Source organism: Mobula hypostoma, chromosome 3, assembly GCF_963921235.1.
Source record: "Mobula hypostoma chromosome 3, sMobHyp1.1, whole genome shotgun sequence".
Taxonomy (NCBI): Eukaryota; Metazoa; Chordata; class Chondrichthyes; order Myliobatiformes; family Myliobatidae; genus Mobula; species Mobula hypostoma.
The window spans coordinates 115,510,180-115,531,521 of record NC_086099.1 but is presented as its reverse complement, the minus strand read 5'-3'; the positions used below and the strand labels follow the sequence as shown (position 1 = coordinate 115,531,521).

Genomic DNA, 21,342 nt, shown 5'->3' with positions numbered 1-21,342 from the left:
ATGCACATTAGAAATGGTTTAAAGCAGTGATGGGGTTGTTTCTTTCACATCGGTCGTGATGTAGGCCTTGGTACAATTAATGAAATTAAGGAGGTATGCAAAATGGTAATTCAGTAATCTGTGAACTTTAACAGGGAAAATTATGAACATCTTATTTCTGTACTGTATAAAAGAAGGAACTGCTTATTTTGAATCTAGGACGCCCTGATTGTGAGGCAGAATCCCCATGATATATCTTCTAAATAAAGCGGGTTTGATATGGTATGATATGTCTCCATGTCTTCATGGAGTCCATGATCAAAATAGTTAGTTTAGCTGACAGCAGGAATTAAAACCATAAGAAAGTGTGTAGACACAGGAAATCCAAAGCAACACAAACAGAATGCTGGAGGAACTCAGCAGCTCAGGCAGCATCTCGGCAAATGAATAGATCGTCAAAGTTTTGGACCAAGACACTTCTTCAGGACTGAGAGGGAAGGGGGAAGATGCCAGAATAAGAAGGTGAGGGGAGGGGAGAGAGGCTAGCTGAGAGGTGAAAGGTGAAGCCAGGTGGGTGGGAAAGGTCAAGCACTGGAGAAGAAGGAATTTGACAGGGAAAGTGAGTAGACCAACGAAGTGAGACCGCCAGGAAGTGCAGATAATTATCATAACAAAACACTGTCTGCAGTAAGTCTAAGTTTAGTATACTGGATGATGAGATAGTTCTGTGTATCTCTGAGAAAAAAGAGTGAATAAACCTTCACAACTTGCATTTGTGGAGTACCGTAGGGGCATTGTTCCTGTCCCAAACTATCCACAGTAACACTGTGGAATACCACAGGGACACCATATCGACCCCAGGCTATGCGCAGCCATATCAGTGTGGCTACCATAGGGATATTGTTTCTGTCCCAGACTATCCACAGTCATATCAGTTCCTAAGGTTGTCAAAGCTGAGGAGTGGTAGTGGGGACAAGCTCCCACTACCTAAAAGTGCTCCTCTGACAACCAAGTCCAACTCCTGGCCTTCTCATGTGGCTTAACCTCTAATCCCGGCGGAACTGTTTCTACTGACAGGAGAAGGGGTGAAGGCGAGTCCAGGTGCCTTAAAGCCTGTGCTTCGGGTAGATACAGCTCATCAGTCTGGGAAGACAGTCCATTTAAGAGAGGGAAAACTCTGATTTCAAACCTCCACTGCCTTGTGGCCATACCCACTCATGGGAAAGGCTTCAGGAGTAAACCCTGAGGACAAATCCGGAGCTGCAGTCCCTAAGGCAGTCCGACTTTGCCTTCAACCTCGTTCTGGCAACTCCTGGGACAACACTGGTGCCAAGCTGTATCGGCCCTTGCCCTTGGACAACTTCAGTGTTGTGGAGAGGGGAGACTTGCTGCATGGGCAATTGCCGGTCTTCTATACAACCTTGTCCAGGCCTGCGCCCTGGAGCCAGGCACAGATCCGTGGTCTCGCGAGACTAACGGATGCCACACACATACATGAGGGTGAAGTACCATAGAATCATTGTTTCTACCCCAAACTATCCACAATCATATCAGTGTGGATACCTTAGGCAGATTGGAACACAAAAACAAGAGATTCTGCAGATGCTGGAAATCTAGAGCAAAACACTGAAAATTCTGGAGGAATTCGGCAGATCAGCAGTCGACATTTTGGACCGAGACCTTTCATCGGGACAGGAAAGGATAGGGGAAGATGGCAGAATAAAAAGGAGGTGGGAGGGGAGATGCTCCACAAAGCAGTCCCCTAATTTATGTCATGTCTCACCAATGTAGAGGAAGCACTGGATACAATTGATGTCTCCAGTGGTTTTGCAGGTGAAGTGTTGCCTCACCCAGAAGGACTGTTTGCGGCCCTGAATGGAGGTCTGCCCTCATTCCCACTGAGAACTTCTGTCGAAACGTTCAGAGGTGACACAAGGGCAGAAAGAGAGACTCTGAAATAGGTCGGCAGATCTCCGACTTTCATGAGAACTGCTGGAGAATTTGAGGAAAAGAAAATCAATAAACACTTGGCCAACAGGGCAGTTAACTGAAACTCTTAGACTGAAAGCAAAAAGGCCACACTGTGACTGCCAACACTAAATGAATAACACTCCTTTACAGCATCAATCAAAATGGTAATCCTCTTTCCCGGGCAAGGACCAGGGTGAGCAGAGAGCAACATGTTACTGTGCACCTGGACAAGACTTGAGAGAATATGACCAATTAAGTGTGACAGTGGAAAAGTGTGTATGGAACCGCAGGAGATGGCAGATGTACTTAATGAATACTTTGCTTCAGTATTCACTAATTAGTAGTTAGCTGGAATGTTCATTCCAACGAGCGTGATTACTGACCTACTCCACAGGCCAGCTGTGTGGGCCCAGACCCACAGCAGAGTCTGTGGTTGTGACAGCTTTGAAGAGTATTGCAATAAAGTCACAACTGCTATTGCTTGTGGAGTCTGTCCGCACCGTCCTGAGAAAGGTGAGGGGCATTAGTACGGCCTCAGCTGAATCGGGCCAATTTAAGGCATCCCACTCTGAAGTGTGAAGGGTGTGGAGGGGGATGAGTGGGAGTGAGAGTCACTCTGGTGTTGGAATTAAGGGTTAAACTGTTATGGATGTGAAGGTGACCATGAGAAACCTCAACCTCGCTGGCAGCAGAGAGTCTCACAGCAGACTTCACCATCTCTCTCCATCCTTAAGGACAGTCATAATGTCTGACAGGAAACCCACTGGGATTGGGAGATGAAGCCACCACCTGGGTTGGCAAAAGGACTAACCATACAGCTGTTACACTGGAAGTCAAGTCATGTCAATGCTACTTCCAGCTTAGTGTCCATAATGTCTATAAAAAGTATTCACCCCCCCCCCCCCGGGAGGTTTTCATGTTTTATTGTTTTACAACGTTGATTCACAGTGGATTTTATTTGGCTTTTTTGACACTGATCAACAGAAAAAAAACTCTTTTGTGTCAGTGAAAACAGATCTCTACGAAGTGAACTGGATTAATTACAAATATAAAACATAAAATAATTGATTACATAATTACTCACCCCCTTTCAAGTCAGTATTTAGTAGATGCGCCTTTGGCAACAATTACAGCCCTGAGTCTGTGTGGATCGTTCTCTATCAGCTTTGCACATCTGGACTCTGCAATTTTTCCCCATTCTTCTTTACGAAACTGCTCAAGCTCCGTCAGATTGCATGGGGATCGTGAGTGAACAGCCCTTTCCAAGTCCAGCCACAAATTCTCACTTGTTTGAGGTATGGACTCTAACTTGGCCACTCCAGTACAGTAACTTTGTTGTTTTTAGGCCATTCCCTGTAACTCTTGCAGACTGCATTAGGTGTTCCTCCAGGATTTCCCTGTATTTTGCTGCATTCATTTTACCCTCTACCTTCACAAGCCTTCCAGGGCCTGCTACAGTGAAGCATCCCCACAACATGATGCAGCCACTATCATGCCTTCATGGTGTGTTTTTGATGATGTTCGATGTTTGGCTTATGCCAAACAGCATTTAGTCTGATGGCCAAAAAGCTCAATTTTGGTTTCATCAGAGCATAGAACCTGCTCCTAGCTGATTTCAGAGTCTCTCACATGCTTTCTGGAAAAGTCCAGCTGAGATTTCATGTGTTTTTTTTTCAACAGTGGCTTTCTCTTTGCCACTCTCCCATAAAGCTGCAACTGGTGAAGCACCCGGGCAACAGTTGCTGTATGCACAGTCTCTCCCATCTCAGCCACTGAAGCTTGTAACTCCTCCAGAGTTGCCATTGGTCTCTTGGTGGCCTCGCTCTCTAGTCCCCTTCTTGCACAGTCACTCAGTTTTTGAGGATGGCCTGCTGTTGGCAAGATTTACAGCAGTGCCATATTCTTTCCATTTCTTGATGATTGACTTAACTGTCCTCCAAGGGACTCCTGACTTGTGCTTTTCAATAACCTTTTCGCAGAGTTGCTTGGAGTGTTCTTTTGCTTCATGGTGCAGTTTTTGCCAGGATACTGACTCACCAACAGCTGGACCTTCCGGATACAGGTGCATTTTTACTATAATCAATTGAACAGCTTGACTGCACACGGTGATCTCCATTTATCTAAGTTTGTGACTTCCAAAACCAATTGGCTGCACCAGTGATGATTTGGTGTGTCATATTAAGGGGCAGTGAATACTTATGTAATCAATTATTTTGTGTTTTATATTTGTAATTGTAATACTCTTAACAAATCTCGTTTGGATGGATGCTGTGCGATGTGTCCCCTGTTACAAATCAGTACCCTGAAATAACAAACAGTACACAATATGTGATTAAACAATTAAGCTTTATAACTCTTACTTTGACTACATGGTTAGTAGAGAAACAAAATATAAAAGAAAAAGGGCCCAAATCATAAGATTTAATAATAAACAGTCTGTGCTCAACAAAGTTGGAGCTCATGCAGTTCAGTAGTCTATCTCCATCGGTCTCCTCCCAGCGTTGCCGACCTTCGGACTCCCACTCCGGGTCCACCCCGTCTGTCGGTCTACCAAATCTCTCCATTCGTGTCTTCTCTCTTCATCTCTCTCTCCCCCTCTGGCAAAAGCCGGTGAAATCAACTACTTCCACAATTACAAGACATAGCAACAACTCTTATTGGCTAACATGCATCCTGTTATCTCCAACCATAACCCAAACATTGCTGCTATACAGAAACCATTACCTCAGCAGTGAACATTACAGAGAAGCCATTACATTCGCAGTGAAACCTTACAGTGCATTACGTAATTAATTCACCTCACTTTGTAGAGATCTTTCACTGACACAAAACAGTCTTTTTCTGTTGATCAGAGTCAAAAAAAAGCCCAATTAAATTCACTATGATTCAATGTTTTAAAACAATAAAACATGAAAACTTCCAAGCAGGAGAATATTTTTTATAGGCTCTGTACCTGGTTAGCTCTGACTTTTCAGTTGTGGCTCTGTGGGATCTCTGGGACAATTGCCCCAGCTCACGACATGCCTGGGTGGTGTCCTGTTGCACCTGGTGAATATTTACACTCCAGGTTTGAGCTGTTAGAGGCAGCTGCTCTGATAATCACTCATGATAGCAGGACTTCAACCTTGGAGGGAGCAGGTTTTAACTGTACAGTCAAGAAGAGGGACCAATCCAGTCCCTAGCATGGCCAACTATTACAGCAAAACTGTGGGAGCTGACTGACTCCCACAACTTAGTGGACATCTGGAATGCACTCCAGTCCCTTCACCCAGAAGTCTGGATGAGGAGACTCAAGTCAACCATCTGTACATTTTACAAGTATACATCTCTCCTCGTGGCCTCCATATATCTGGTACCATGCAATGGTGTGAGCAGAGGTCCTCACTGTGCCTACAGGTGGCTCCACATTCCTGCACCTGAACGACTTACTGATAGAGGACGAGCAATTCCAGCAGAGATCCCCATTTTGAGGGCAGACTCACAGAAGCACGTGATGGGATTGACCAAGACGCAGGGCTCAGTTATCAGGTTGAGAGGGGCCTTGAACTCAGTCTGAGCTCTGCTTCGGTTTGTCCAGGACCCAGCACTACAGAAAGCAGACATAGGCAAGAAGAGTAGCTTGAAGGCAAGTATGCAGGATCACAGAACCAGAGCCTACATCACTCACTCTTCTACTCACTGGGCAATAGCAGCGCGTCACTGATCCAGAGGGAACGGCTGGTTTGGTCTGCTCCCTTTGTGGGAGTAGGAATGTGGGGGGGGGGGAGTCTGAATGAGGGTGGGGCTCTGCTACCTTGATGGGGAGTCGGAATGGGGGTGGATCTGTACTTTATGGGGAGTTGGAATGGGGTGGAGAGGTGGTAATGAGGCGGAGCTCTCTCTCTTTGGTTCATTGTGGGAAGATGTGGAGAGTTGTTCACTACCCTTCAACAGCTCAAGATGCAAGCCCAGGTGTTTGACAGGTTGACCATGAAGTTCCTGTTGTGAGAGCCCCACCTGTGACTCCCGGTGATCAGGAAGATGTTCTTTGTGTGGTCAAGGCAGCCATCATCCTGCAGTCTGAAAGGAGTCGTTACCAGTTTTAATAATCTCAATGTGCGGTCTCTCTCCTTAATGCAGATCACAGAATTATTGTCCAACTGTCCAATAGCCTGACTTCCCCTCACCTGGCTCCACCTATCAGCTTCGAGCTTGTACTTCTACCGATTCTACAGCTCAGTATTATTGATTTAATTTTCTTTTATTACTTGTCCTCTTTTGCACATTGGTTGCTTGTCAGTCTTTGTTATTTATAGATTTCATAAACTATACCGTATTTCTTTATTTTCTTGAGAAAGCAAATCTCAGGTTAGGTATACAGTGACCTGTATATCCTTTGATAATAAATTTACTTTGAACTTTTGGATCAAAGTAGATAACTGAGGAGGTAGCTGTGCACCGGACGAGACGAGAAAGACCACCACTCTCCCTGGGTACTGTCAAGGGAGCCTCAAAGTTCAAACTAAATTTATTATCAACTCTGAATTGATTCCACAACTTTGTAGATATGTCACCATATACTTTGAGATTCATCTTGATGCAGGCTTTCACAGTAAAACAAAGAAATTCAATAAACTCAATCTGAAGCTACAACACAAAATAATGTGCAAAAGATGACAAACTGCGCAAATAAAAGTAATAATAGTAATAATAAATAATGATGCTCCGAGAGACCTTTTGGAAGTTAGTCTCAAGGTTATGGAATCAGTTCAGAATTAAGGTTCAAAGAAGTACACTTCTTATCAAAGTATGCATAAATTATCCATTTGTCTGCTTACAGGCCGCCACAAAGCGAGAAACCTGAAAGAATCCAATTTAAAAAAGAGACCAGCATCCAATGCACAGAGAGAGAAAAAAACACAAATCCTGCAAACAATAAAGGCAAGCAAGAGCATTCCGAACCAGCTGAGCCAGACCTGGACATTTGTTCTGATGAAGGGTCTCGGACTGAAGCGTCGACTGTTTACTCTCGACTATAGATGCAGCTTTTCTCTTCTCTGCCGATTTTCTCAGCCATACACCCAGAGGCCAGAGCGGCCAAAGTAGGCCCATAGCCTCAGCCTCGGTTCATCACACAGCAGGGTAAAGTACTCGTAGATACAGAACTTCCAGCAGACAAGGCAGTTTCACAGCCTCAGTACTGCCAAGAGAGGAGCAAATGTTGTGAAAGAGCAAGCCAAATCAGCCTGACCCTGCCTCTGGTCCCAACATTCTGCCTTTTCAGTTGATCTGGGTCAGCGTTTAAACTGTCAAAGCACCGGGTGGAGTCCCACACGAGGATTTGACCCTCGCCTCCGATCCCAACATGCTGCCTTTTAACATAGAAACATAGAAAACCAGGAGGTCGCTTCCGGGTCATCAAGGGAATGGCGGAGTAAGGAAAAGGTCTCTCGACAAAAAAGAAGGTAAACTGCCCCAAAATCGAATTTAGACAAATACTTAATATTTTATAACTATATTAATAAAAGGGGCAAGGATGATGTCTAAGAACAAGAATAAAAAGTCAGCTCAGAAGGCTGATAAACACAAAGAGATGCAGCAAGGCGACGGGCCTAGCTCCCCCACGGCAAGCCAGGACGGAGATAATGAGGGGGAATCGGTGACTCTGTCTTTGATTCTCGGAGAGATTCGCGAGTTCCGACAAGATAACAGCAAACAGCTGGAAGATATTAAAGGAGAAATAGTAAAAACTAACTCGCGGATAGATGAAGCCGAAGCGAGGATTGTTGGAATTGAAGAGAAGCTACAAAACGCCGAGGAAGTGATAGCAGAAATGCTGAAGCTACAAGACCAGCTCCAGTGGAAACTAATAGATCAAGAAGGCCGCTCGAGAAGGGAAAATGGGAGGATCTTCGGAGTTCCCGAAGGAACCGAAGGTAAACCCGGATTGATGATTCCCTTCGTGGAGAAGCTGCTTAGAGAGAACCTTGATATACCGGCCGCAAAATACCTACAGATAGAAAGGGCTCACCGCGCGTTGGCACCACAGCCTCCGGCAGGCGCCCAGCCCAGATCGATTCTGATCAGATTTCTCAGTTACAGAACGAAGGAAGAGGTGCTTAAAAGAGCATGGCAAAAGAAAGGTTTCATGTGGAACAACTGCAAAATCAGTTTAGACCACGACTACGCACCGGGGATTCTTGCCAGATGGAAGGAATATACGGAAACACGGAGAGTCCTGAAGGAAAACAACATCAGATTCCAGACCCTGTATCCAGCTCGGCTGAGAGTCTTTTACGACGAAGGGACAAAAGCTTACGCTACGGTGGAGGAGGCAACGTTGGACCTGGCGGACCGGGGACCACCTATTAAAGTTATCACCCAACCGGAGTAGCTACTGGAGAGGATTCGGCAGAAGTCGTGGCAGTTAGTGCGGCGAGGACGCTCCACTCGAACCAGAGTGTCAAACTACAAGGAAAAGCTGCAAATATTCAGACGCGAATGTACAGAGAATACAGATTAATTAAGAGAAATGACTGAAAAGAGTAAATCGGACTTAAAAGTAAAATGAAAACTGGTAACTTAAAATAAACTAGGCGGAATAACTTGAATGATAGCAATATGGTCGAGACATAAATAGGAGAAAATTCTCTATGATTATTCAAACTGCTGAGGGCCCTCTAACACAGGGTGAAGATAGAGGTTATCCCTCTGAACTGAGGCGGGTCGGTGCTCAGGCCTCACTGTGGGAAGTTGGGAAAAATTTTCAAATGTTATACGTTCAGAAATGTCTAGGGTGTGGTTATATGTCTTGGTTTACTGTTGAGAAGGGATTGCTTACTGTTTGGTTAGAAAAGGAGAGTGCTTTTTTTCTACTAGAGAAAAATGCAAACTGAATTGGTAAAAATAATTTCCTATAATGTTAATGGGGTTTTGAATCCAATTAAAAGAAATAAGATTATGTCTAAATTGAAAAAAGAGAGGGCACAAATTGCTTTCCTCCAGGAAACACATATGAGCCAATCTGAACATGGAAAATTAAAAAGAATGGGCTTTAAGCATGTATTTTATTCATCATATAAATTGAGTCACAAAAGAGGGGTAGCTACTTTAATATCAAGTACTCTTAATTATGAACATATTTCAGAGACTAGAGACAAAGAAGGACGGTTTGTAAAAATCACAGGAAGAATAGAAGGTACAGAAATAACATTGCTGAATGTTTATGCTCCTCCAGGTAGTGAATGGTCATTTTATAGACACATTTTTGACCTAATGGTCAGTTCTCGAGGGGTAGTAATTTGTGGAGGGGATTTTAATATTAGATTAAATCCTATATTAGATTCTTCAAGAATAGTTACTCAGAATAAACCTCTGACTCGGAAAGTGAATTCATTGATGGAGGAGTTGGGAATTATAGATGTCTGGAGGGAATTACACCCTACTAGTAAAGATTATACATATTACTCTTTCCCTCATTCAGCCTATTCAAGGATAGACTATTTCTTTATCTTTAATACAGATAGACTCAGGATAAAAAACTGTAATATTGCAACAATTGATCTGTCGGATCATAGCCCAGTCTCTATGTCTCTAATCCTGGAAAGGAAAATGAGGAAAACACTATGGAGGCTAAACTCACATATACTCAATAACCCGAAAGTAATGAGAGATTAAGGGGAGAAATCAAAGAATATCTAGACCTTAATGACACGGGAGAAACATCACCAGTGATTTTATGGGATACATTGAAAGCTGTACTGAGAGGGAAAATTATTTCCATTACTACTCACATGAAAAAAATCAATGCACAAAAATTAGCAGACCTTCAAGGAAAATTAAAACAACTTCAAGTTGTAGATAGCAACAAAAGTAATTCAAATCGAAAACAGGAAATTAGGAAATTGCAAAGTGAAATTGATGATATTTATACGTTGGAAACTCAAAGAAATTTTCTTTACCTGAGACAAAAGAATTTTGAAGTAGGAGATAAATCAGCTAGATTATTAGCATATAAATTACGAAAACAACAAGCAGACAATACAATTCATAAAATAAAGAATCCAAAGACAAAGCTTGTGGAGAGTACAATAGGGAAAATTCAAGAGAGTTTTGAAACATATTATCGAGAGCTGTACTCCCAACCCCGGGCCCCCAATGTGCCCTATATAGACAGTGTATTGAATTTTTTAGATCTACCTAAACTTACAGATTTACAAAATGAAAGTTTATTAGAACCAGTAACTGTCAAAGAACTGAACGTGGCCATCTCTAGGTTAAAGGCTGGAAAGTCCCTGGGTTCTGATGGGTTTACCTCAGAGTGGTACAAGTCCCTGAAGACACAGTTAGCCCCATTACTACTTAACACCTTTAATTGGATCTTGCAGAGAGGAGAAACTCCACCTTCCTGGAGAGAAGCGATTATTTCAGTTATTCCTAAAGAGGGTAAAGATAAACTAGAACATGGCAATTATCGGCCAATTAGTGTTCTTAATTTAGATTACAAACTATTTGCATCTATATTAGCGTGCAGATTGGAAAAGCTTTTACCTGGCCTAATCTATTCAGACCAGACTGGATTTATTCAACAAAGACAAACACAGGACAACATAAGGAGAACTCTGCACATATTAGAACAGGTTAATAAGAACGAGACAGAGACAATGGTAGTAGGATTGGACGCTGAGAAAGCTATTGATTCGGTTAGTTGGGCATTCCTATACAGAGTGTTAGGAAGATTCGGCTTTCAAGAAAGGTTTATTAAAGTAATTCAGACTCTATATGACAGCCCTACAGCCTGAATTAAGATAAATGGGGACCTCTCTGACTCCTTCATTTTAGAGAGAGGCACTAGACAGGGATGCCCAATTTCTCCTCTCCTTTTTGCGCTATATATTGAACCACTTGCCCAACTAATAAGACAGAGCGAAATCGTAAAAGGTATCAAGGTGGCAGGGATTGAACAGAAAGTGGCGTTATTTGCAGATGATGTTTTGGTCTATCTGAGTGAACCAGAAAAATCATTTATAGGATTGTTTACACTGTTGGATGACTTTGGGAAAATATCAGGTTATAAAATAAATGTAAAGAAAACGCAGGTTATGTCCCTAAATTATACACCATCCAAAAAATTGCAGGATACATATGATCTTAAGTGGGAAGCTAAATCATTAAAATATTTAGGAATAACCCTGCCGAAGGATCTTTCAACACTGTCACAGGTAAATTATGGGCCATTAATCTCAGAGATAAAAGCAGATATGCATAGATGGAATCTTATCCCCTTTTTAAGTTTAAATTCAAGGATAAATACTATAAAAATGAATATTCTTCCTCGGTTATTATATCTTTTCCGTACTTTACCAGTGGAGGTGGATGATAATCAATTCAGGGAATGGGACAAATGGATTTCCCGCTTCATTTGGCAAGGAAGGAAACCTAGAATTCGATATAACACCTTACAGTTAGGGAAGGAAGGAGGAGGTATGGTTCTTCCTTGCCTGAGAAATTATTTTTATGCCTCACAGATAACCCCTCTGTTATATTGGTGTAATAGGGAATACAAGGCTAGATGGAAGGAAATAGAATTTGGATTAGTTGACAGTTTTCCTCTTCAGGCCTCAAAAGCTGACAAAGGATTGATGGCCCAGTTGGAAAAATTTAATAATGCTTGGATAAATCTTACATTAAAAGTATGGCAGAAGGTGGTTAATTCATGTGGAATTAATAACATGTTAAAACTCTTTAGATGGTGTGCATATGATACCGAATTCCTTCCCAACAGAGGAGATAAAAGATTTGAGCTATGGATAAAGAAAGGTCTTACAACCTACCTCTCATTTATAGATAAAAGAGTATTACAAAGTTTCCAAATCCTGCAGGACAAACATGGCCTAGAACATAATGACTTTTTTAGGTACCTTCAAATACGAAACTATGTTAACCAGAGTTGTAGATATACAGACCTATCAACAGTAGAATTAGAATTTTTCAAGATTCTGAATTCGGCTTGCAGTTCAATACCTAGTAAATCAGTTTCTCGCCTATATAATGCACTCTCCCATGCTAAAAATGTAAATACACTGTATATTAAAGAGAAGTGGGAGAAAGAAGCAGGGTTGGTACTTTCAGAGGAGGCTTGGGGGAAAATCTGCAGCTTTCAATGGTCCTCGACTAATTCTTTGACTTGGAGAGAACATTGTTGGAAAAACATTATAAGATACTTCAAAACCCCATGTCAGGAAAAATATAAAGATACAAATGTGATGTGTTGGAGAAGGTGCGGCTCCAAGGAGGCAAATCATTTTCATATTTTCTGGGATTGCCCTAAATTAAGTCTATTTTGGGAAGGTATTCATAGAACATTAGTTAAGGTACTTAGGTCCCAGATACCTCTGAACTTTGAGACGCTCTATTTGGGGCGTGTATTGTTCCTTGAACAGAAGGAAGATATAAAGTTGCTGCAGGCCCTCTTAGCGGCAAGTAAGAAATCAATCACTAGAAAATGGCTAAATCCAATACCACCTACATTAGAAGATTGGTACGAAATTATCTTGGAAATATTTAAAATGGAAAAGTTGACTTACTCCCTGAGAACTCAAAAAGAAACATTTTATCAAATCTGGAATAAATGGATTGAATATATAACCCCAATGCGAGCAGACTTTAGATGACTCTCCTAATGATTTATATTGCTCTTCTCATCAACACAGTAATATTGCTAATGTAAGCACCCCTAGTCTAAATGTTTGTTTTTTTTTGGAAAATAGAGAATTAACACAAGTAAAGGGAAAGATTTGGGAAAGGGATAAAAAAAAATGAAAAAATTAAGTAAATAAGTACATAGGGATTGGATAATTATGTCTGCGGGCAGGAATAAGCACGAACAAACTGGGATATAAACACCTACAATGGTTGGTATATAGGCTTGTATGCAACATTTTGGACCAGTGGAAATGGTCCAGAAGGGTTGTATGGAAACTATTATTACCATTTTTCTTAAGAACTAATTTCATTACTTAGCCTAATAGGTTAGATTTACCACAGTACATAATTATCTATTTAAATGTTTATTTTCCTTTTATATCATCTCAATGTGTACTTAAGAATGTATAAATAATTGTAGTTTTATACATATAAAAAATGGAAAAGGTTATATGTGTGAAAAAAGTACATGATAATTGTGAATTCCTTATCCAAATAAAAATAAAATTTAAAAAAACATAGAAAACCTACAGCACAATACAGGCTCTTTGGCCCACAAAGCTGTGCCGAACGTGTCCTTACCTTAGAAGTTACCAAGGGTTACCCATATCCCTCTATTTTTCTAAGCTCCATCTACCTATCTAGGGGTCTCTTAAAAGACCATACCATATCCATCTCCACCACTGTCGCCGGCAGCCCATTCCACACACTCACCACTCTGCATAAAAAAATTTACCCCTGACATCTTCTGTGTACCTACGAACAAGCACCTTAAAACTGTGCCCTCTCATGTGAGCCATTTCAGCCCTGGGGAAAAGCCTCTGACTATCCACACGATCAATGCTTCTCATCATTTTATACACTTCTGTCAGGTCACCTCTCATCCTCCATCGCTCGAAGGGAAAAAGGCCAAGTTCACTCAACTTATTTTCATAGGACATGCTCCCCAATCCAGGCAACATCCTTATAAATCTCCTCTGCACCCTTTCTATAGTTTCCACATCCTTCTTGTAGTAAGGTGACCAGAACTGAACACAGTACTCCAACTGGGGTCTGACCAAGGTCCCATATAGCTGTAACATTACCTCTCTGCTCCTAAACTCAATCCCACGATTGATGAAGGCCAATACACCGTATGTCTTCTCAACCACAGAGTCAACCTGCGCAGCAGCTTTGAGTGTCCAACGGACTCAGACCCCAAGATCCCTCGATCCTCCACACTGCCAAGAGTCTTCCCATTAATACTATATTCTGCCATCATATTTGTCCAACCAAAATGAACCACCTCACACTTATCTGGGTTGAGCTCCATCTGCCATATCTCAGCCCAGTTTTGCATCCTATCAATGTCCCGCTGTAACTTCTGACAGCCCTCCACACTATTCACAACACCCTCAACCTTTATGTCATCAGCAAATTTATCAGCCCATCCCTCCACTTCCTCATCCAGGTCATTTATAAAAATCACAAAAAGTAAGGGTCCCAGAACAGATCCCTGAGGCACACCACTGGTGATCAACCTCCATGAAGAATATGACCCATCTACAACCACTCTTTGCCTTCTGTGGGCAAGCCAATTCTGGATCCCCAAAGCAATATTTTGGATCCCATGCCTCCTTACTTTCTCAATAAGCCTTGCATGGGGTACCTTATCAAATGCCTTGCTGAAATCTATATACATTACATCTACTGCTCTACCTTCATCAATGTGTTTAGTCACATCCTCAAAAAAATTCAATCAGGCTTGTAAGGCACGAACTGCCTTTGACAAAGCCATGCTGACTATTCCTAATCATATTATGTCTCTCCAAATGTTCATAAATCCTGCCTCTCAGGATCTTCACCATCAACTTAGCAACCGTTGAAGTAAGACTCACTGGTCTATAATTTCCTGGGCTATCTCTACTCCCTTTCTTGAATAAGGGAACAACATCCACAAGTCTTCCAATTCCCTAGAACCTCTCCCGTCCCCATTGATGATGCAAAGATCGTCGCCAGAGGCTCAGCAGTCTCCTCCCTCACCTCCCATAATAGCCTGGGGTACATCTCGTCCGGTCCCGGTGACTTATCCAACTTAACGTTTTCCAAAAGCTCCAGCACAATCTCTTTCTTAATATCTACATGCTCAAGCTTTTCAGTCCGCTGTAAGTCATCCCTACAATCGCCAAGATCCTTTTCCATAGTGAATACTGAAGCAAAGTATTCATTAAGTACCTCTGCTGTCTCCTCTGCTTCCATACACACCTTTCCACTGTCACACTTGATTGGTCCTATTCTCTCATGTCTTATCCTCTTGCTCTTCACATATTCGTAGAATGCCTTGGTCCTTGTACTCGTAGAATGCCTTAATCCTGTCCGTCAAGGGCTTCACATGGCCCCTTCTGGCTCTCCTAATTTCATTCTTAAGCTCCTTCCTGCTAGCATTATTTTCTAGATCTCTATCATTACCTCATCTTTTGAACCTTTCGTAAGCTCTTCTTGACTAGATTTACAACAGCCTTTGTACACCACGGTTCCTGTACCCTACCATCCTTTCCCTGTCTTATTGGAACGTACCTATGCAGAACTACATGCAAATACCCCCTGAACATTTGCACATTTCTTCTGTAAATTTCCCTGAGAACATCTGTTCCAAATTTATGCTTCTAAGTTCCTGCCTCATATTTCCCCATACTCCAATTAAATGTTTTTCTAACTTGTCTGTTTCTATCTCTCTCCAATGCTATGGTAAAGGAGATAGAATTGTGATCACTATCTCCAAAATGCTCTCCTGCTGACAGATCAGACACCTGACCAGGTTCATTTCCCAATACCAGATCAAGTACAGCCTCTCCTCTTGTAGGCTTATCTACATATTGTGTCCAGAAACCTTCCTGAACACACCTAACAAACTCCACCCCATCTAAACCCCTTACTCTCGGGACATGCCAATCGATATCTGGGAAATTAAAATCTCCCACCACGACAACCCTGTTATTATTACACCTTTCTAGAATCTGTCTCCCTACCTGCTCCTCGATGTCTCTGTTACTATTGGGTGGTCTATAAAAAACACCCAGTAGAGTTATTGACCCCTTCCTGTTTCTAACTTCCACCCACAGAGACTCAGTAGACACTTCCTCCATAACTACCTCCTTTTCTGCAGCCGCGACACTATCTTTGATCAACAGTGACACATCCCCACCTCTTTTGCCTGCCTCCTTATCCTTTCTGAAACATCTAAAGCCTTGCACTCGAAGTAACCATTCCTGCCCCTGAGCCATCCAAGTCTCTGTAATGGCCACAACATCATAGCTCCAAGTGCTGATCCACGCTCTAAGCTCGTTCACTTTATTCATGATACTCCTGCATTAAAATACTCACATTTTATAATCTGTAATCTGTCAAGTAGGAAGCCGTGCACAATTCTGATTTGATGGAGGCAGACGTGAGAGCACGGAGGAACATCTGGTGAAACTGCTGAAATGTCTGCTTCGCTGCCGCTACTAATGTGTATCCAGAATCTCCGGAGGGGAAGGCCCTGAGTCCTCAGCTTTGCTTGTTGCTTGGCGGCCGGGGCCGGGGTCGAAGCGCTCAGCAGAGATGGTGCTCGGTGCTTGGTATCGGAGGCTCGAAGTTTTCGGACAGACTCCAGAGTTGGACTGTGGTCGGGTGCTTCCAGGATGCTGCATCGGCAAGTTTGCAGCGCTGGGAGCTCATGGCAGGGAGAGTTTCTTCTTTCAACCGTCTGCATGAGATGTTGGGGCTATCAGGACTTTGAGACTTTTTTTTTACCGTGCCCATGGTCTGTTTTTCATCAAATTACAGTATTGCTTTGCACTGTTGTAACTATATGTTATAGTTATGTGGTTTTTGTCAGTTTTAGTCTTGGTCTGTCTTGTGTTTCTGTGATATCATACCGGAGGAACATTGTATCATTTTTTAATGCGTGCATTTCTAAATGACAATAAACGAGGACTGAGTGTCCTCATAATCTAATCTTAAACCATCTGACTGAGTGCGTCCCTTCTCTATCACCTGCTTATCTTCCCTCTCTCACTGTCTCCCAGCTTTCTCTATTTCAGACCCAACCTCCCTTTCCTCCATCTCTTCAGTTCGGTTCCCACGCTCTAGCAATTCTAGTTTAAACTCTCCCCAGTAGCCTTAGCAAACCTCCTCACCAGGATATTAGTCCCCCTGGGATTCAAGTGCAACCCGTCCTTTTTGTACAGGTCACACCTGCTCGGAAAGAGGTCCCAATGATCCAGAAATCTGAATCCCTGCCCCCTGCTCCAATCCCTCAGCCACGCATTTATCCTCCACCTCACTCTATTCCTATACTCACTGTCACGTGGCACAGGCAGTAATCCCGAGATTACTATCTTTGAGGTCCTGCTTCTCAACTTCTTTCCTAACTCCCTGCAGTCTGTTTTCAGTCTATCCGGGTCAGCGTTTAAATTGTCAAAACACTGGGTGGTGCCTCGGACTGGGGAATGGGCCTGTACTCCAGTGCCCAGCCTGTGGCTGTTCTCCTCCTCTCCAAATTGTCTCAGTGCTTGGACTGGTCCAATCTCGCTCCCGGTCTAGGTGGACAGGCTCCGAAACTCCTCTGCACCGACTCATCTCCGACATGCTCGCTTCAACTCCATCTCCATCTTGATTGTGCCTGAATCTCGCTTCTATTCGAACATGTCACGCTCCAACTTTGCATCATACCCGCACGGCTCAACCCTCGAGTCAGCCTCACCTTCGCTCGCCTCTTCATGGTTTGTGGTGATAGTTTCCCACAGAAAAAGTGATATTAATAAAGTATTTAGTCATATTTCCTGCCTAATGAACCACCATTAACCTGGCATTAAGTGAAGTTCGGTGCTCTGAAGGCTGGGTAATAACTATTCCTGAACCTGGCGGTGTGGGGCTGGAGGCTCCTGTATTGCCCTCCCGACAGTAGCAGTGAGAAGAGAGCGTGGCCTGAATGGTGGGGTCATCGACGACGGACAATTCTTCCTGTGGCAGCCCTCCCCTCCTGTCCATGTAGATGTGCTCAGTGATGGGAAGAGCTTTGCCTGTGATGAACTGGGCTGTGTCCACCACTTTCCTGTAGACTTTTCTGTCTCTGAGCATTGGTGTTTCCATCCCAAGCCTGGCCAAGCTTCAGGGACCGGAGGCAAGTGTTGCCTCTCAGCGAGGGTGGTGGACAAGACTACTCCATCAGGCTGAGCTCCAGAGACAACAGTACTGTCTAACCTGTTGCTCTCTTTGATTTCACTCCCTCTTTTTGCTGATGAGATCAGGGTGAATCTGATGGATTTTGCTGGGCAAGAGGAGAGTGGTCAGATGTGTGAGTAAACCCAGGTGGTGACACCATCTTCAAAACCTGCAGAGCATCGACCCAGGTGAAGCAATTTATATTTTCCATCAGTGCACTGCCTTATGAGATAACACACACCTCTGAGGGGGTTAGCATGGCTTTTACAGGGACATCTCCCCCAAAGTTTGGCACTCTGTCAGTGTGCCCTTCATCTTAATTAAAGCTTTATTTTGAATAAAGTTACTTTGAGAACAAAATAAGTACACCAAAAGAAAGGCTAGAGTAGAGGCCAAGGAAAGTGACGCATGGTTGCTTCTGAATAAGACCATAACACCACATTGGAGCAGAAGTAAGCCATTCGGCCCATCGAGTCTGCACTGTCATTCCATCATGGCTGATTTACTTTCCCTCTCAACCCTATTTTACTTCCTTCTCTGAATAGCCTTTGATGCCCTTACTCATCTAGAACCTACTAACCTCCACTTTAAATATAATCAATGACTTGGTCTCCACAGCCATCTGTGCCAGTGAGTTCCACAGATTCACCACCCTCTGACAGAAGAAATTCCTCCTCATTTCTATTCCAAACGGATGTCCCTCTACTCAGTGGCTGTGCTCTCTGGTCCTAGACTTCCAAACTATAGGAAACATCCTTTCCATGTCCAATCTATCTAGGCCTTAATAGGTTTCAATGAGATCCTTGCTCATTATCCTAAACTTCAGTGATTACAGGCACGGAGACGTCAATCGCTCCTCATATGTTAACCCTTTAATTCCTGGAATCATTCTTGTGATCTAATCTGGGTCCAACATATTGATGCAACTACAAAGAGAACACAACAGCGACTGTGTTTCATTAGGACTTTGAGTAGATTTGGTACATCACCAAAAGCACTTGACAATTTCTACAGACAGCATTCCCACTGGCAGTACCATTGCCTGGTATGGGGGGGTGGGGTGTTTGGCTACTGTACAGGATCGAAGTAAGCTGCAGAGAGTTGTAAACTTTGTCAGATCTATCATGTCACTAGCCTCCATAATATCCAGGATATCTACAAGGAGGTGATGTCCATCGTTAAGGATCCCATCACCCAGGACATGCCCTCTTCTCATTGTTTATATCAGAAAGGAGGTACAGGAGCCTGAAGGCACACACTCAATAATTCAAGAACAGTTTCTTCCCCTCTGCCATCAGATTCCTGAATGAACATTGAATCCATGAACACTACCTCAATACAATTTTATTTCTATCATTGCACTACTTATTTAACTTAACTATTTAATATAAATATACTGTAATTCACAGGTCTTTTCTCTATTATTATCTATTGCATTGTACTGCTACTGCAAAGTCAGCAGATTTCATGACATCTGCCGGTGATGTTAAACCTGCCTCTAACTCTCTCCAATGCCAGCACGTGTTTTCCTAGATAAGGGGTTCAAAACTGCTCACAACACTCCAGTCTGACCAACGCTTCATGAACCCTCAGCATTACATTCTTATTTTTGCCTTCTTGTCCTGTTGAAATGAACACAAACATTGCATTTGCCTTCCTTACACAAGGACTCCCAAGTCCCTTCGCACCTCAGATTTTTGAATTTTCTTCCCATTTAGAAAACAGCGCTGGGAGGTGTGTGGTCATGCGCTTTGGTAGAAGGAATAAATTGTACACTGTTTTCTGCAGGGTGTCTGCAGGAGGACTTGGACAGATTAAGTGAATGGGCAGATGGGATAGTGATGGGAAGTGTGTGGTCATGCGCTTTGGTAGAAGGAATAAAAGTAGACACTGTATTCCAACTGCCACTTCTTTGCCTATTCACCTAATTTGTCAAAGACCTTCTGCAAACTTCCCTGCTTCCTCAACACTACCTGCCCCTCCCGTACCTTTGTATTGTCCTCAAACCTGCCCAGAAATCCATCCCTTCCATCATCCAAGTCAACGAAAAGAAGCGGTGCAAACAGCAGCCCCTGCGGAGCACCACTACTCTCCAGCAGCCAGCCAGAAAAAGCACTCCAAAGAGGGGAGGTGTGATAGAGGTACACAAAATTACGAGGAGTATCGAGTAAATGCAAGCAGGCTTTTTCAACTGAGTTGGGTGGGTGGAACTAGAATTCACGGGTTCGGAGTGAAAGGTGAACATCAGGGGGAACTTCTTCACTCAGAGGATGGTGAGGGTGTGGAACGAGCTGCCAGAGGAAGTGGTGGATGTGTGTTCAATTTCAAAGTTTAAGAGAAATTTGGATAAGTACATGAATGGGAGGGGTATGGAGGGCTTGTCTGGGTTTGGCCTAATGGACTAGGCAGAATAACAGTTTAGCATGGTCTAGATGGGCTGAAGGGTCTGCTTCTGGGCTGAGGTGTCCAAGAGACTATGCCTCTCTGAAATCCAATTAAAACATCCTGAAAAAATGTGGTATCCGTTCCCTCTCTCTTTGGGAGGAAGCTGGCTCCACGTTGCAGGAATGGACAGGGAAGCAGGAGTTGAAGTCACAGAGCTGGTGGCTCTGAGTGCCTCGAGCTTCTGTGAAAGGCGAGAGAAATGTCAGGATGTGGTAAGCACTGCATCAGATGGTGACAGGAAATGATTAGAGGGCCACAGCATGAGAACAGAAATATGCAAAGCAGAAAGTGGAACGTTATTTACCGCTCAAACAAGTATACGGCAGAGGGAGGGAGACAGGGAAAGACAGAAGGACTTGCATAAAGAAACTGATAGACGTGTTGAAGGACAAAAAAATAATGAAAGAGCTAAATGAGACCAAAAGGAAAACAAGGATATTGAGGGTGAAAATGTCTGGATAGACGGAGGTACAGAGAGAGAGAGAGAGAGAGAGACTAGGTGAGGTAGACCGAGATCAAGGTAGCTCAACAGAAGTTGAGCAAGTCAAAGGCTGAAGCTGAAAATAGGAACTGAGCATGTTCTGAGAAAGGGTGTGAATCAGCAGATCGGGACGTGACCATGATAAACGACGTTTTCACGCACTGAAAACCTGCGCACATCAAACTGTTCTGCAACCAAAGCTGAACCATTGAAATCTGACCTTACCCAGAAAGATGGCAAATACTAAAGCACAGTTCGGGTGGTTCCAGCACTTCCCCATCTTCAAGCTTGACTGGTGAGCTTGATGGCCCGGAGACTATCACAGAAGGAAGTAACAGCAGGAACTGAATATGTCATCATGAGGTGAGAAGTACGTATTTGACAAAAACATCGTACTGGACCCTCCCAGTTCCTTTATCTCACTCAAGTTTTTCACTTTCCGATTTTGAACTAGTAGCACCCTCTTCACTACAACAAACAACAGGCCACATTTTTCCAGATCATTTCCCCTTCTCTCCACTGGTACACAGCCATTCCGAGCCCATTTCTAGCTTCCGTTCAAGAAAAAGAGGTTGGATTGTCCAGGTGGATTGACA

General features: G+C 43.2%; 1 protein-coding gene across 1 annotated transcript in view; it reads right to left on the bottom strand.

Moving 5' to 3' along the window:
* The window catches only part of LOC134344208 (T-lymphocyte surface antigen Ly-9-like), a 63,061-nt gene extending 41,924 nt beyond the window's left edge, over window positions 1-21,137 (bottom strand). The window contains exon 1 of the mRNA XM_063043617.1: window positions 20,972-21,137. Within this exon, the coding sequence (XP_062899687.1) occupies window positions 20,972-21,026 (55 nt within the window). The 5' untranslated portion in view covers window positions 21,027-21,137. The remainder of the gene's footprint in view (window positions 1-20,971) is intronic.
* Window positions 21,138-21,342: the final 205 nt, after the last annotated feature.